Genomic DNA, 15,540 nt, shown 5'->3' with positions numbered 1-15,540 from the left:
CCGTGTTGAGGATCAGCGTGGCAGATGTGTTGTTACCTACCCTTACCACCTGGGGGCAGCCCATCAGGAAGTCCAGGATCCAGTTGCAGAGGGGGGTGTTTAGTCCCAGGATCCTTAGCTTAGTGATGAGCTTTGAGGGTACTATGGTGTTGAACGCTGAGCTGTAGTCAATGAATAGCATTCTCACGTAGGTGTTCCTCTTGTCCAGGTGGGAAAGGGCAGTGTGGAATGCAATAGAGTTTGCATCATCTGTGGATCTGTTGGGGTGGCATGCAAATTGGAGTGGGTCTAGGGTTTCTGGGATAATGGTGTTGATGTGAGCCATGACCAGCCTTTCAAAGCAATTCATGGCTACAGACGTCAGTGCTACGGGTCGGTAGTCATTTAGGCAGGTTATCTTAGTGTTCTTGGGCACAGGGACTATGGTAGTCTGCTTGAAACATGTTGGTATTACAGACTCAGTCAGGGACATGTTGAAAATGTCGGTGAAGACACTTGCCAGTTGGTCAGCACATGCTCGGAGTACACGTCCTGGTAATCCGTCTGGCCCTGCGGCCTTGTGAATGTTGACCTGCTTAAAAGTCTTACTCACATCGGCTACGGAGAGTGTGATCACATAGTCATCCGGAACAGCTGGTGCTCTCATGCATGCTTCAGTGTTGCTTGCCTCGAAGCGGGCATATAAATTATTTAGCTCGTCTGGTAGGCTTGTGTCTGGTAGATGTTGCCTGTAATCCAAGGCTTCTGGTTGGGGTATGTACGTACGGTCACTGTGGGGACGACGTCATCGATGCACTTATTGATGAAGCCAGTGACTGATGTGGTGTACTCCTCAATGCCATCGGAAGAATCCCAGAACATATTCCAGTCTGTGCTAGCAAAACAATCCTGTAGTTTAGCATCTGCGTCATCTGACCACTTCCTTATTAATCGAGTCACTGGTGCTTATAAGCAGGAATCAGGAGGATATATTTATGTTCAGATTTGCCAAATGGAGGGCGAGGGAGAGCTTTGTACGTGTATCTGTGTGTGGAGTAAAGGTGGTCTACAGTTTTTTTTCCCTCTGGTTGCACATTTAACATGCTGGTAGAAATGAGGTAGAACGGATTTAACTTTCCATGCATTAAAGTCCCCGGCCACTAGGAGCGCTGCCTCTGGATGAGCGTTTTCCTGTTTGCTTATGGCCTTTTACAGCTCACTGAGTGCAATCTTAGTGCCAGCATCGGTTTGTGGTGGTAAATAGACAACTACGAAAAATATAGAAGAAAACTCTCTTGGTAAATAGTGTGGTCTACAGCTTATCATGAGATGCTCTACCTCAAGAGAGCAAAACTTAGAGACTTCCTTAGTATTAGATTTCGTGCACTAGCTGTTGTTTACAAATATACACCGACCGCCACCCCTTGTCTTAACGGAGTCAGCCGTCTATCCTGCCCATGTAGCATATATCCCGCCAGCTGTATGTTATCCATGTCGTCGTTCAGCCATTTTGTTTTCCAATGATTGTACGTTGGCTAATAGGATTGATGGAAGAGGCAGATTACTCACTCGCCGTCAGATCCTTACAAGGCACTCCGACCTACGTCCACAATATCTCTGTCTCTTTCTCATGCGAATGATGGGGATTTGGACCATGTCGGGTGTCTGTGGAATATCCTTTGCGTCCGACTCATTGAAGAAAAACTCTTCATCCAATACGAGGTGAGTAATCGCTGTCCTTATATCCAGAAGCTCTTTTTGGTCATAAGAGACGGTGGCAGAAACATTATGTACAGAATAAATGAAAAAACACACACAATAGCACAATTGGTTAGAGGGCCGCAATGCCTAACTGTAAGCTCACTGACTCCAAACAAGTGTTCTGCTGCACTCACAATGATTCCAATGTGTGCTATGAAGTTTATGACCATTGCAATAAATGCTACAATGTCCAGCTTTTTGACATAGAATTTTAACACGGTCAAATGATTTAAACGTGCATGCACCTTTAACGTTTGTCCTTTAAAGTTTTTTTGCGGACCACCATAATACCATAGAAGAAGAAGATTTAAACCACAGATAGAATAATGAGTCAGATATTTAACCAGCTGTAAAAGTGTGAAGCATCCGGTTGGCGTTTCCACTCACTACCAAATATGGTGATGAGAGGAAGCTCATTAACCGGCAGAGGGAGAAGCTGGAGGGATATGGATTTTGGTCGACATTCTGCAAATCTTCTCATCAATGAAACATTTGATCTCCATACAGTTTTCTGTTTGCTAAACTAGATTCTGTAACAAACAGAGTGGACAGCATTTTGTAGACTTTACCTTTTGCCAATGTTTCAAGAAATTGCTTTGTTTAGAAAGAGTGCAAGGGTGAATTGAGTTATTGCACACGCGCACTTACCAGAGTCGGTGTTCCTTAATTGAGATATCCAAATAAATGCAAGAACGCGTCAATAGCATCTCACTAGCATCATCTCGTGCTTGGCTCTGCTTGCGTGTTCTGCCCACTGTGATTCATTTGCTCCCATTGGAAATGACAGGCTCTGATCAATCTTGGGTTAGTTCTACAAATCTTTGTTTAAATGTGCACATGCATTGTACATTCCAGGAAGTCCTATGAGATGCATGGGATCCATACAGTCATTGATGTAGCTTGATGTAGCTTGTAGTAGAGAGTAATGTCTTTGCCAGCGAAAACTTTACTATGAATACAAGTATGCCCTAAAAGGAAAAACAGGTATGTCTTTCAATAACTTGACTACCAAAATATTTCAAGCTTAGCTTGAAATTATATATTTTGTATTCAGGAATGTTCGCAATCAAATAGGCACATTTTACATACAAAAAAACACTTGTTCTAATCAACAGATCGAGCAACTAGAAAAAGCATTAATAAATAATATAAAAAAGAAGAAAGAAAACAGACACAAAGTGGTCTAATCAGGGATCAGAGATATTATACAGACACAGGGCTTGCTTAGATTGAACTAATTTCAAAGATTTCTTGTACAATGTATCCTCCTTCATAAAGACTACAAACAGAGGGGTAGTTTTTAAGAAACGACATTTCTGTATGAAATATTTTGCCTTAATAATCTAATTATTGTACATAAATTCAACATTTCTGTCCTCCATTAGGAAACCAAATCTGACATAATTATAAGTTAAAGTGGGTATAATAAGATAATTATATGTAATCCAATATTGAAATGCATCCCGAAAAGGTTTTAGTGAGTTGACATGAAGAACATATCTTCTGCCGTTTCAATATCAGAGTTAGAAAAAATACAATGATTAAAGACAAAATTAAATCTCCATCTTAAGAAATCATTACATGGGGAATGTAATTAATTGTTTTGAGATGAACTTCTTTAGGTGAAGAAGGAAAATAAAGGTATCTGGTTCTTATTTTGACTATAGAAATCCTATTGAAATCTTGTAACAAATATTTCCCTTTCAAAGATTAAAGGAAACACAGAAGTAAGAATATATATGAAGAATTTGTTATTGCATTTTTTTTAATCTAAGAATTGACATCCATATACTGTATAACTAATGAAAACATCTGTGGTACTGCAGTACAATACATCGACATTCCTTTGATTAAAAAAGCATTGATTGTGGAATTACCTTAACTACTGTAGAGTATTGCCTATTGGTGCAAACAACATCATACTTTGAATGAAATCGTTATACAATAGAACCATAATCATCCATTAAATGTTGAATAGACTAGATTCAGTACCTTCAGAAAGTATTCACACCCCTTTACTTTTTCCACATTTTGATTAAATAGAGATTTTTTTTCACTGGTCTACACACAATACCCCATGTCAAAGTGGAATTATGTTTTTCTACATGTTTACAAATAATTTAAAAATGCAAAGCTGAAATGTCTTAAGTCAATAAGTATTCAGCCTCTTTGTTATGAAAAGCCTAAATAAGTTCAGGAGTAAAAATGTGCTTAACAAGTCACATAATACGTTGCATGGACTCACTCTGTGTGCAATAATAGTGTTTAACATGATTTTGGAATGACTACCTCGTCTCTTTACCCCACATATACAATTATCTGTAAGGTCCCTCAGTCAAGCAGTGCATTTCCAACACAGATTCAACCACAAAGACCAGGGAGGTTTTCCAATGCCTCGCAAAGAAGCGAACATATTGGTAGATGGGTAACACAGTTTGTCGTACTGCTCTGCTGCCGCCAGATGACGCTATTATTCCTTACGTCGATTGATGACAAACGACGGCAGCTGAGCTAATACTAGGACAGATATTTTGGTAAAGAATGATGTCCAAACAAACATTGCAGAAGACAACGTAAATCGAAACATTATACAGTCATGTTTGAAGGTAATTCGTTGGTTGTTGTTGCACAACATGGCTGATTCAGCCAGGCTGAAAATAACTACAGAGAATGGAATGAAATACGGCAAAATATCCCACCTTCCTAGCGAATAGTGTTACTATACTGCTCTCTGCTGCATATAGCCTACAACATTTATGATACTACCCAGCCATCCGTTCAACCAACTCTCACTCCTTTATATCAATAATGCTTTAATAGGTAAGAGATGCTGAAATGGGCACTTTGTCTTATTCATATACAGTTGGAAACTTCACCTTGTTGTGGACATTTTCCTTGTTCCTGGATAAAAAATGCACTCAACATTAACCTCTGATTCAGAGGGGTTGGGTTAAATGCGGAAGACTTGATCGGTTGAATGTATTCAGTGGTGCAACTGACTTGGTATCCCCTTTCCCTTCTTTCCTTCCTTGTAACTTGATTCTGGACCATGCTCTGATTTACTAGTTGAATTTAGCCCCTAACATGCCTTGGAACCAGTTGTGGACACTGATTACAGGATGATATTGACTGTGCTGAAACTTCCATAATTTAAATGACACTCCACTACACCACAATGAGAATGACACTACTTTAACACAGGAGCAGCTGGACAATATTATATCAACTAATTCAGCGAGGACCACTTGAGAGTGGCATATGATCCCCTCAGTATAGCAGAGGCATGTTCAAAAGAGGGGGCAATATGACAGAGGCAACAGATAATCCTTTTGCGCCATTATTCCAATGTTTACCTCACCATACTGGCTCTGTTCTGCTTCAAGCTATTTATCAAGATAAGCCTCAACTGCCTCTCCTACTTTTACATCATCAGAGGGAACCGCAAGGAGGTGGCCAGGATATCTGCAGAGTTCTATGATTTTGGTCAAGGACACAGTGAGTACCCACATCTCTCTACTGTATTGGTCTATTTTCAAAAATATATACATTTTTGGAATAATTATTATATTAAAATGATTATTCTTTTTATATTTGCAAATATTATAAAACCAAAGATGTTTGCCATTGCATTTTGCCTAAAAAGTTAACATTTAGGAAGAGAGTTGATCTGACTGAAATAAAGGGTGATTAGGCTACACCCTGCATACTGTGAATAATGCATATACTCACTTTGTTGACCTTAACATGCAAAGTAGCTGAAACATGACTGTGTATCCTGTACATACCGGTCAGCCTCATTTCTACCCTGATCTATTAATAGAATGGGCCCACCCCCTTGCCCTAGTTTCCATTCCTGACTGACTGTGGTCTGTAGGCAGACTTGCAGACCAAAACAGCACTTAAGCTTCCCAGTGTCAGTGACAGACAAGTGTGCCAACATGTTTGGCACATGGAAAGGGAACACCAATGCAGCAAACAGCAACACAAAGTCAAATCTTGTCGTGCGTTATTAAAGGTCAGTGTGTAGCTACATGTAGTTCACACTTTTCCCAGAACATGTTTTGTTTTTGATTTACAGTGGCTTGGTCTTCCATTACTACATCAAGTAGGTTAGGCTAGTTCAAGAGGAAATAGAATTGACGGCTATTGCCAATGTAAACATATTGGCTCACCCTCAATTGGACTGCATGGATCCTTAGTACTCTGCCTCATGTGAAGTGAAATAGAATAGAAGTTTCAGCAGTGTCATAGATCAGTGATATGGAGATAGGTAATAATGATGATGCAGTATGGAACGCATCTGGCGCTATTCTGGATATTGACCCAGGTGTGTGTGCCTTGTGAAATGGAATCATTCATCAAAACTGTAAGACGGTGAGTTGTTGTGAGTGACATAAGCATTTGTGTTTGCTGCAGGGTCCTGGGCTGACCGCTCACCCTTACATGATGCTGCATGCCAAGGTCGTCTCCTAGCTCTGAGGAATCTCATTTTACAGGTGAGCCAAAGGTAATCCAATTCAATTCAGTGTGCACCCACTGCTTACCTCCTGCAATGTACTATGGTTGTGTTCTGCTTCTCCCACAGGGCCACAATGTAAATGTAGTCACTATAGACCATGTGAGTCCTCTCCACGAGGCCTGCCTTGGAGACCATGTAGCATGTGCCAGAGCTCTGATCGCTGAAGGAGCCAATGTGAGTCACTGGAGAAAATACATTAATAATCAAGAATATCTTCTTCTTTTTTTCTCTTCTTTTTTTACATTAAACAATAATACTTTTTACTAAATAATACATTAAGAAATAGCTCAATAAGGCTTTTGGAAAATACATCTTGTTCTCTGTAATTTGTTATTTTTCCTCTGCCCCGAAATGGTGCTGCGTTATTCAGCTGAGTGGTCAGAGTTAACATGAGACTCTGTACAGGTGAACATCACCACCATTGATGGGGTGACTCCCCTTTTCAACGCGTGCTCAGTGGGCAGTGTATCATGCGCAGAGGTCCTCCTGGAGAACGGGGCCAAACCCCAGGCTCTGGTATTTCAGCCCTCTCCCATTCACCAAGCCAGCAGTAAAGGTATGCTCAATATCCTATAGAAATGCATTTATTAATGTCTATATTCGTTTTTGACACATTCATTCTATTACAGACACTTAATGCATACTTTTAAATTATATTATGTGAGCTAAACATATATATATTTTTATAAAAATACATACTTAAATACATGTTATCTTGTCCTTGAAACATAGATTCGAGACACACAAACATAATTAAGTCAGAGTACCCCCTGTATATAGCCTCGCTATTGTTATTTTACTGCTGCTCTTTAATTATTTGTTACTTTTATTTTGTATTATTTTATGTGATTTCTTTTGTGTTCAATTTTTTTGGGGGGGGTATTCTTTCTTAAAACTGCATTGTTGGTTAAGGGCTTGTAAGTAAGCATTTCACTGTAAGGTCTACACCGGTTGTATTCGGCGCATGTGACAAATACAATTTGATTTGATTTGATAATGCTTAGAGGATTCATCATATTCCGGGTCAGAAATAATTAGCTAAGACGCCCGCCGCAGTAATTGGAAAGCTGACAGTAATGACTTCCATGTATGTGCCTACGGTCGGTAGGCAGCAGTGGGTGTGTGGAGACTCTAGTCAGATGGGGAGCCGACGTGGACTTTCACATTCCTCATCTGGGAACGCCCCTCTACACCGCCTGTGTCTCTCAGGAGATAGAGTGTGTCCAGAGGCTGCTGAGGGAAGGTGAGGCACGTGCACCTCTGCTCTGCCAAAGCACCATAGCCAGGTATGATGAGAGGAGGAGAGCTGGTGGTAAGATTATTACTGTCTCCCCAAGTGGTGAAATGTATTGTACCTGTATAGCACTCTTACTATGGCCACATCCACCACTAATGCAGTAGTAGCTTGGTCTTGGTGGGATAGCTCAGAGCGTCTGCTCTTTTCTACACCACTAATATGTTGCACCCACCTGGATAAAAGTGTACACAAGTCTAAATCCATCATGTTATGCCAGCGATAAAGTACATATTTCCTGTAACTGAACGACATAGAACTATTAAATGTGTATTATAAACTGGGTGGTTCGAGCCCTGAATGCTGATTGGCTGAAAGCCGTGGTATATCAGACCGTATACCACAGGGGTTTGTGATATATGACCAATATACCACGGCTAAGGGCTGTGTCCTAGCACTCCATGTTGCGTCATGCAGAAGAACAGCCCTTAGCCGTGGTATATTGGCCATTTACCACACCCCCTCTGGCCTTATTGCTTAATTAAATCCATACCTTGGTTCACCCCTCCACACAGGAGCAAATGTACAGAAAGGTAGATATATGGAGTCTCCCTTACATGCTGCCGCTGAGAACGACTGCATAGCCATTGTTAAGCTGCTGTTGGACTTTGGGGCAGATATCCACGCCAGGAACATGGAGTTCCAGAGGCCTGTGGAGGCTGCTCCCCCCAGCAGCCTGACAGAAGGGTTCCTACTGGTTTATGAGGGTAAGTTCTATAGGCCTATTCACAGTCATCCTTTGAAATCAGTGAATTCCTATAGCCAAAGTATCGTAGTGTTATTGGTTTATCGCCCAAGTCAAACTAGCTGTCCATTATATGTTTAAAACTAAACCATTATTGTCTGGAATAGAATAGAATACAACACAATATATAAAGTAATCCTTCTACCCCCCCCCCAAAAAAAAAAAAAAAAAAAAAAAAAAGTTTAATTGTAAAGTGGTTATCCCACTGGCTATAGGGTGAATGCACCAATTTGTAGTCGCTCTGGATAAGAGCGTCTGCTAAATGACGTAAATGTGCCCTTGAGCAAGGCACTTAACCCTAATTGCTCCTGTAAGTCGCTCTGGATAAGAGCGTCTGCTAAATGACTAAAAAAAACAAAACAAAAACACAACATCATATGTTCAAGCAATAGCAAACTAGCCGGGCTGTAGTGGATTTGGTTGAATAGCATGATATTTTTTCCCTTCTCCTTTCCATCTATCTGCAGCCACGCCCCAACCATTGAGTCAGCTGTGTCGACAGCATATCCGTGACCGTGTGGGCCACGACAGGTTTCACCTCATCAACCATCTTCCCCTGCCCAATCCCCTCAGGAACTACCTCCAGTACAGATGATGAGCATAGAATGTCACGATTTCAAAGGCTGTGGTGGTGGCATCTTCCTTTTGTCAATCATTCATGGGAACTCAACAGCCTGCAAGGATTGAAGGGGCACAACTTGACTTGAAGCAATGAAATACATAGTTGATTTAGCCTATACCTGATTTTAGTATGGTTCACAAGCAACTGCTCAATAACCAGCAACCATGGTTTGCTATGAACGTTTTCAAGGGAGAGTTTCATTTAAATCCAGAGCAGGACTGTTAAAGGCACTTTGAAAATTAGTGCCTCATCAATATTTTGCAGCAGGTTTATAAATTAATCAGTGGCTGGCGCATATGCTCATACAATAACACAATTTAAAGTGCTTTCATATTATGGAAAATACAATATTTGGATTGTTATATTATAATGGTTTATCGCTTTGTTATGTATTTGAGATTTTACCTGTTCATCTGCAAAACTTGAAAATCACCAAAATCTTACCATTATCATTAAGAATACTTCACTCCTGCATTCATATCCTCAAAAATATATATATATATAGATATAAACTTGCTTGCTTGATGTGTTTTATTATGTGTGATCTTATTGTCTGAGTTGCTTGATATTATTTTATTAAAACGTTTAGAATTCAACGTTTTTGCAAGTCTTTAAAGGGCAAGCAGCTCGCATCAGCGTGCGGCAACATTTTCTATTTCCATTGGGTGGCAACATTGTACCTTCCCGGGAGAAAGAAGAAGTAGGGCCGTTGCTATGGAACTGTTTATAAACATGTCAAATGTGCCATATGGGCTAGTAAGTTGGTTAGCTTAGATGGTATGTTTAGCACCATTTTCTATAAGACCCAGTATTATATAGCAACAACTTTAGCTAAATACTGAATCGGAAAAGTAAGACCAACAGTAAGTTATCTTTTCGTGTAATTTTGTAAGCGTGTGTGGCTGGTTCATAGACGCCAGCTGAATTAACGTTACATACAGCTGATTGGCTAGCTAACAATGGCTTACGCACAGCCTCCCAAAAAGACAGGACTGCCACGAGAAGTTCTGAAGTGGCTTCAAAGCCTGGATTTGTCATTTTCTCCAAAGAATATGCGCAGGTGAGTGTACATTTATTTGCAAATTGCAAAGTATTTCTCAGTGAAATATAACTTGAGAGTTTGTCTATAGGGGACAGTAGGGTAAGTTGGAAACCATACACAAAATGTATAATTTGACCAAATATTTAGGAAGATTTTCATGGAGTCTGTGAAGGAAGAAATCACATGGAAAAAGTGGTAAGCAAGTTAGGTAAAAAAATAAATAAAAAGGAAGGATTTTCACCAAGTCAAATTAATTTATTGGGTTAGAGGCTTCATGATGCTTGTATCTAAACCAAAAGTAGATCATTTTAAGATTGTTCTATTGGGGTCTCTATAAGCTTTAATATGACTTACTAAACCTAGCATGAACGTGCATCCTTGTAGCTGTGTGGGCTATAGTCTTTTTTTCATTGCGGTAAGTTGAGCCAATGGCTATGGGGTAAATTGAGCCAAATGGAAAGTTGAACAAATTGAAGTGTTTTCTTCCCAGGCATAAAGCAAGGCATGAGGTAAAAAAATTATTTAAAAAGCCTGTGTTAAAAGATGCTTTAAATGATCAAAAGACAAAAACGCGATTGTTATTTTTGTTGAATTGTGTTTGGGAAATAAAAATAGACATGGTTTTAAAAAGGTAGTTGTAATATTCCATTCAGTAAAGAAATGTGTAGGCAGCTTAACTTACCCTGTCCGGCGACTCAACATACCCCATACCCCGTAAGTTGTGCCAAGAGACCACTTTTTTTGGGCAAGCAATGTTTTCAAAACTGTAATGTTTACATTAATTCTGATTATTTCCATTGAAAACATTCGGAAAGTATTCAGACCCCTTGAATTCTTTCCACATTTTGTTATCTTACAGCTTAATGTCATTTTCCTCATCAATCTACACACAATACCCCATGATGACAAAGCAAAAACAGTTTATTCACCCACAAAATAACTGCTAGCTACCTCAGAACTCTTTGGCCCTGACATCCATGGGTCTCAGCTCCTGTGTATTGACAGCCCATTAAGATCTGGAAGGAGATCGTATTGGTGGCATTCCTCTGCAAAAAATTAAGTTTGTTACAATTTCCTAACGTTAGCTAGCTAAAACAACAGAGGTAACTAACTAGCTAGCGAACGTTAGCAACATACTTGTGTGTTTGTCGTCAAGCTTCCCCTGAATTCTTTCACTTTCTGTCCTCTTTGGACCCTCAAGCGGATCTTTTCTCCATTCAGTGTGCATCCTGGACCTTCAACCATTTTACCTTGGTATCTAAAGTTATTCTTGCAAACTATTTGATAAAAACCCAAAACGAGAAGCTGTGCGTACTGAATGTTTACAAAACCAAAACATCCGGATTCCCGCCATATGATTTCTTCTTCTTCTTCCTCTATGGTATGATGGCGGTCCACAAACAAGCATTAGAGGTACATGCCACAACCTACTGTACGGGTGGTAAATGATAGAAAAAATATCAGTTGTAGAAAAACCGACATCATACAAAATACAAAAATATACATTAAAACCCATCCCACTCCTTCAGTCACATTCCTACACAGGCTCAGGGGCATGTGAGGGAGGAACATTCTTTGACACAAAAAAACAGGAAATATCACATTTACATGAGTATTCAGACCCTTTACTCAGTACTTTGTTGAAGCACCTTTGGCAGCGATAACAGCCTTGAGTCTTCTTGGGTATGACGCTACAAGCTTGGCACACCTGTATTTGGGGAGTTTCTCTGATTCTTCTCTGCAGATCCTCTCAAGCTCTCAGGTTGGATGGGGAGTGTCGCTGCACAGCTATTTTCAGGTCTCTCCAGAGATGTTCGATCGGGTTCCAGTCCGAGCTCTGGCTGGGCCACTCAAAGACATTAAGAGACCACTACTGCGTTGTCTTGGCTGTGTGCTTAGGGTTGTTGTCCTGTTGGAAGGTGAACTTTCACCCCCGTCTGAGGTCCTGAGCAGGTTTTCATCAAGGATCTCTCTGTACTTTGCTCCGTTCATCTTTCCCTCGATCCTGACTAGTCTCCCAGTCCTGCCGCTGAAAAACATCCTCACTGCATGATGCTGCCACCGCCATGCTTCACCGTAGGGATGGTGCCAGGTTTCCTCCAGAGGTGACGCTTGGCATTCAGGCCAAAGAGTTCAATGTTGGTTTCATCAGCACAGAGAATCTTGTTTCTCATGGTCTGAGAGTCCTTTAGGTGCCTTTTGGCAAACTCCAAGCGGGCTGTCATGTGCCTTTTACTGAGGAGTGGCTTCCGTCTGGCCACTCTACCATAAAGGCCTGATTGGTGGAGTGCTGCGGAGATGGTTGTCCTTCTGTAAGTTTCTCCCATCTCCATAGAGGAACTAAGGAGCTCTGTCAGAGGAACCATCGGGTTCTTGGTCACCTCCCTGACCAAGGCCCTTCTCCCCCGATTGCGCAGTTTGGCCGGGCGGCCAGCTCTAGGAAGAGTCTTGGTGGTTCCAAACGTCTTCCATTTAAGAATGATGGAGGCCACTGTGTTCTTGGGGACCTTCAATGTACCCTTCCCCAGATCTGTGCCTCGGCTCTACGGACAATTCCTCCGACCTCATGGCTTGTTTTTTGCTCTGACATGAACTTACAACTGTGGGACCTTATATAGACAGTTGTGTACCTTTCCGAATCATGTCCAATCAATTGAATTTGCCACAGGTGGACTCCAATCAAGTTGTAGAAACATCTCAAGGATGATCAATGCAAACAGGATACACTTGAGCTCAATTTCTAGTCTCATAGCAAAGGGTCTGAATACTTATGTGGTATTTCTGTTTCTAAAAACCAGTTTTCGCTTTGTCATTATGGGGTATTGTGTGTAGATTGATGAGGAAAAACATTAATTTAATCCATTTTAGAATAAGGCTGTAACGTAACAAAGTGGGAAAAAAGGAAGGGGTCTGAATACTTCCGGAATGCACTGTAATGAATATAAAAATTGGCTCAACTTATCCCACTCTCCCCTATGTTATGGAATCACATTTTCCCTTCACCAGGGATTTCTCCAATGGCTACCTTGTGGCAGAGATGTTTTCCTGGTATTATCATGAAGACTTCCCCATGCACTCCTACAACAATGGGACATCACTTCCAACCAAACAGGGCAACTGGGCACAAATAGAGAGGGTAAGAGTTGGAGGGTATGGCCAGGTAGCCTGGTTGTCGTCTCTGTTCATCTATCACATTACACTCCTTAGCTAAACAGACTGGAACCCATACTAACAGACAGTAACAAAATAGTAGGTGTATGAGTACAAATAAACTGGTGGGTATAATCCTATGTCCACTTGCAAAGTCATCAATGTTTTTGCTGTGAGAAGGCTGTCTTGCTATAGTCCAGACATCTGTTTTTTCTTTTGTTTGTCATGTTGAATAAAGGAAAATAAATTTCTACTCTCTTCTCAGTTTCTAGCGAAACAGAACATCCATCTGCTAAAGGAAGTTCTGGACGGGACCATCCACTGCAAACCAGGAGCAGCGGAGCTCCTAGTGCAAGAGATTTACACCATCTTAACTAAAAGGAGGTGAGACATAGCATGCTCAACCAATTCAAGTCCTCTCTTCATCAATACATAAGGATTACAATAGGCTTTGTTAAGAGAGGGAGACAATGGGTTGTCTGTTTTCCAATTGTTACTGAGCCGACTATCCTGGCTAAAATAAATATAATTCATAGACGCTAACTGATCATCAAGGGATTCTCTTTCTTAGCGTTGTGAAACTAGACTGTCTGCTGCACTTACAATAGTTTCACTAGTGAGCATTGTGGTCAGTCTGGTTTAACCAGGCTTTCTTTTACTGCTTTCCGGATCCAGTTCCTCATATTTTTCCATTGTCTAAATATAACTGATATACTGTACAGTACCCTATGAGTGAGAAAGCTATAGACGCACAAATATCATACCCCCCCAAACAATTATTGGAGGTATGATATTTGTGCGTCTGTAACTTTCTCAATCATCATTATTCATGATTCATTCAGGATTATCCATAATCATGGTATCATCCACATTAATGTAGAAGTCTTTAGAAACATATTCTATTCTTATTTACAATAAAAGTCACTCCAAAATGACACAATACATTATTTACCATTAATTTCTATTAGGCACGAAATAATCTGAAAAACAACCAAAACAAACAGCAAATGCATCCAACAAGTTTGTAGAGTCACAAGCTTGATGTAATGAATGAAGTACCTTGCGTGCTATGAAAAAGGGAACAAATACTTAACTTTTTACTACTTTAATACACAATACTCCCCTAAAATGGAGGGGACTATGTACAAAAAGTGCTGTTATTTCTAAATGTTTCACCCAATATGAATGGAAATACCCTCAAATTAAAGCTGACAGTCTGCATTTAACCTAATAGACATTGTTTGATTTCAAATCCAACATTTTGGAGTATAGAGCCAAAAGAAGAAGACATGTTTCACTGTCCCAATAATTACGGAGGGCGCTGTAACTGATATAACTGATATATAACTGTCCAGGATCAAAGGGAATCAGGGCAGGGAGATTGACTTCACAGACAGGGACTACCAGGACCAACTGCCCATGCTGGCTCGGGCCACGGCCTCCAAGGCCATCAAGAACAACCTGCGGCTGACCGAGGTCATAGCCGAGCCCAACATCTCCACCAACCAGAGGAAGGTGCAGGCCATCATCCACATGCACCTGGAGCAGAGGGCGACCGAGAGAGCCCAAAACCCCAGTGAGTGCACCAACAATCGGGATAGAGTGGGGTTCTTGGACAGACCATGAGGCTGGTAACATTAGGGTTAGGGTTCGACAGGACTATCATGTGATTGTGATTCAATGCTTTTGTTAGTCAAATCAAAATAATGTCATTGAATTGAGATAAGAAAACTGCATTTCTCTCTAGCAGAGCGCTTCAACGTTAAGCCCACCCTGGGAGAACTGGCCGTGAGACTGCCCCCATCTTCTCACCACGGAGATGACAGCTCCGATAGCAACGCCTCAGTACAAAGTGGAACCGCAAGTAAGTCATTCACATAGTTTTTTTCACCACCACCATATTTACATTAAGGTCTACACTAGTCTCTCTTTCATTTTTCCTCACTTTCCCTTTTTCCTCCCTTCTATAGAGTCATGTGAACCATCCATCAGGAGTAAAGCCAGTGTCCATTTCAAGGAGATTGAGGTGCGTCAGACGGACAGACGCTCGCTGATTGCAAATTGAAAGGCCAGGAGTTGCAGCCATTTGGTGTGTATCTGTGAGAGATGCCTCTGATACGATTCCTCTAATAAAAGTACCTCTATACCTCTATTCCTCTAATAAAAGTACCTCTATACCTCTATTCCTCTAATAAAAGTACCTCTATACCTCTATTCCTCTAATAAAAGTACCTCTATTCCTCTAATAAAAGTACCTCTATACCTCTATTCCTCTAATAAAAGTACCTCTATACCTCTATTCCTCTAATAAAAGTACCTATATTCCTCTAATAAAAGTACCTCTATACCTCCATTCCTCTAATAAAAGTACCTCTATTCCTCTAATAAAAGTACCTCTATACCTCTATGAAATAATACAAGTACAGCA

The 15,540-nt window shown here is 40.7% G+C and overlaps 2 protein-coding genes across 2 annotated transcripts; both read left to right on the top strand.

Moving 5' to 3' along the window:
• Positions 1–6,000: 6,000 nt before the first annotated feature.
• LOC311107843 (ankyrin repeat and SOCS box protein 5-like) lies at positions 6,001–8,893 on the top strand (the record flags this gene model as incomplete). Its single annotated transcript, XM_084150409.1, has 7 exons — positions 6,001–6,067; positions 6,157–6,236; positions 6,326–6,433; positions 6,665–6,815; positions 7,368–7,502; positions 8,069–8,260; positions 8,766–8,893. 7 exons carry the CDS (start codon positions 6,001–6,003, stop codon positions 8,891–8,893), a joined length of 861 nt encoding a protein of 286 aa, XP_084006535.1.
• Positions 8,894–9,879: 986 nt separating this feature from the next.
• spata4 (spermatogenesis associated 4) lies at positions 9,880–15,177 on the top strand (the record flags this gene model as incomplete). Its single annotated transcript, XM_084150177.1, has 6 exons — positions 9,880–9,980; positions 12,969–13,098; positions 13,378–13,496; positions 14,468–14,688; positions 14,863–14,976; positions 15,083–15,177. The coding sequence occupies 6 exons, from the start codon at positions 9,880–9,882 to the stop codon at positions 15,175–15,177; spliced, it is 780 nt and encodes a 259-aa protein (XP_084006303.1).
• Positions 15,178–15,540: the final 363 nt, after the last annotated feature.

The sequence above is a fragment of the Coregonus lavaretus genome (assembly GCF_964263955.1).
Source record: "Coregonus lavaretus genome assembly, chromosome: 32".
NCBI classification, from domain to species: Eukaryota; Metazoa; Chordata; class Actinopteri; order Salmoniformes; family Salmonidae; genus Coregonus; species Coregonus lavaretus.
This window is presented reverse-complemented; position numbering and strand designations above follow the sequence as displayed.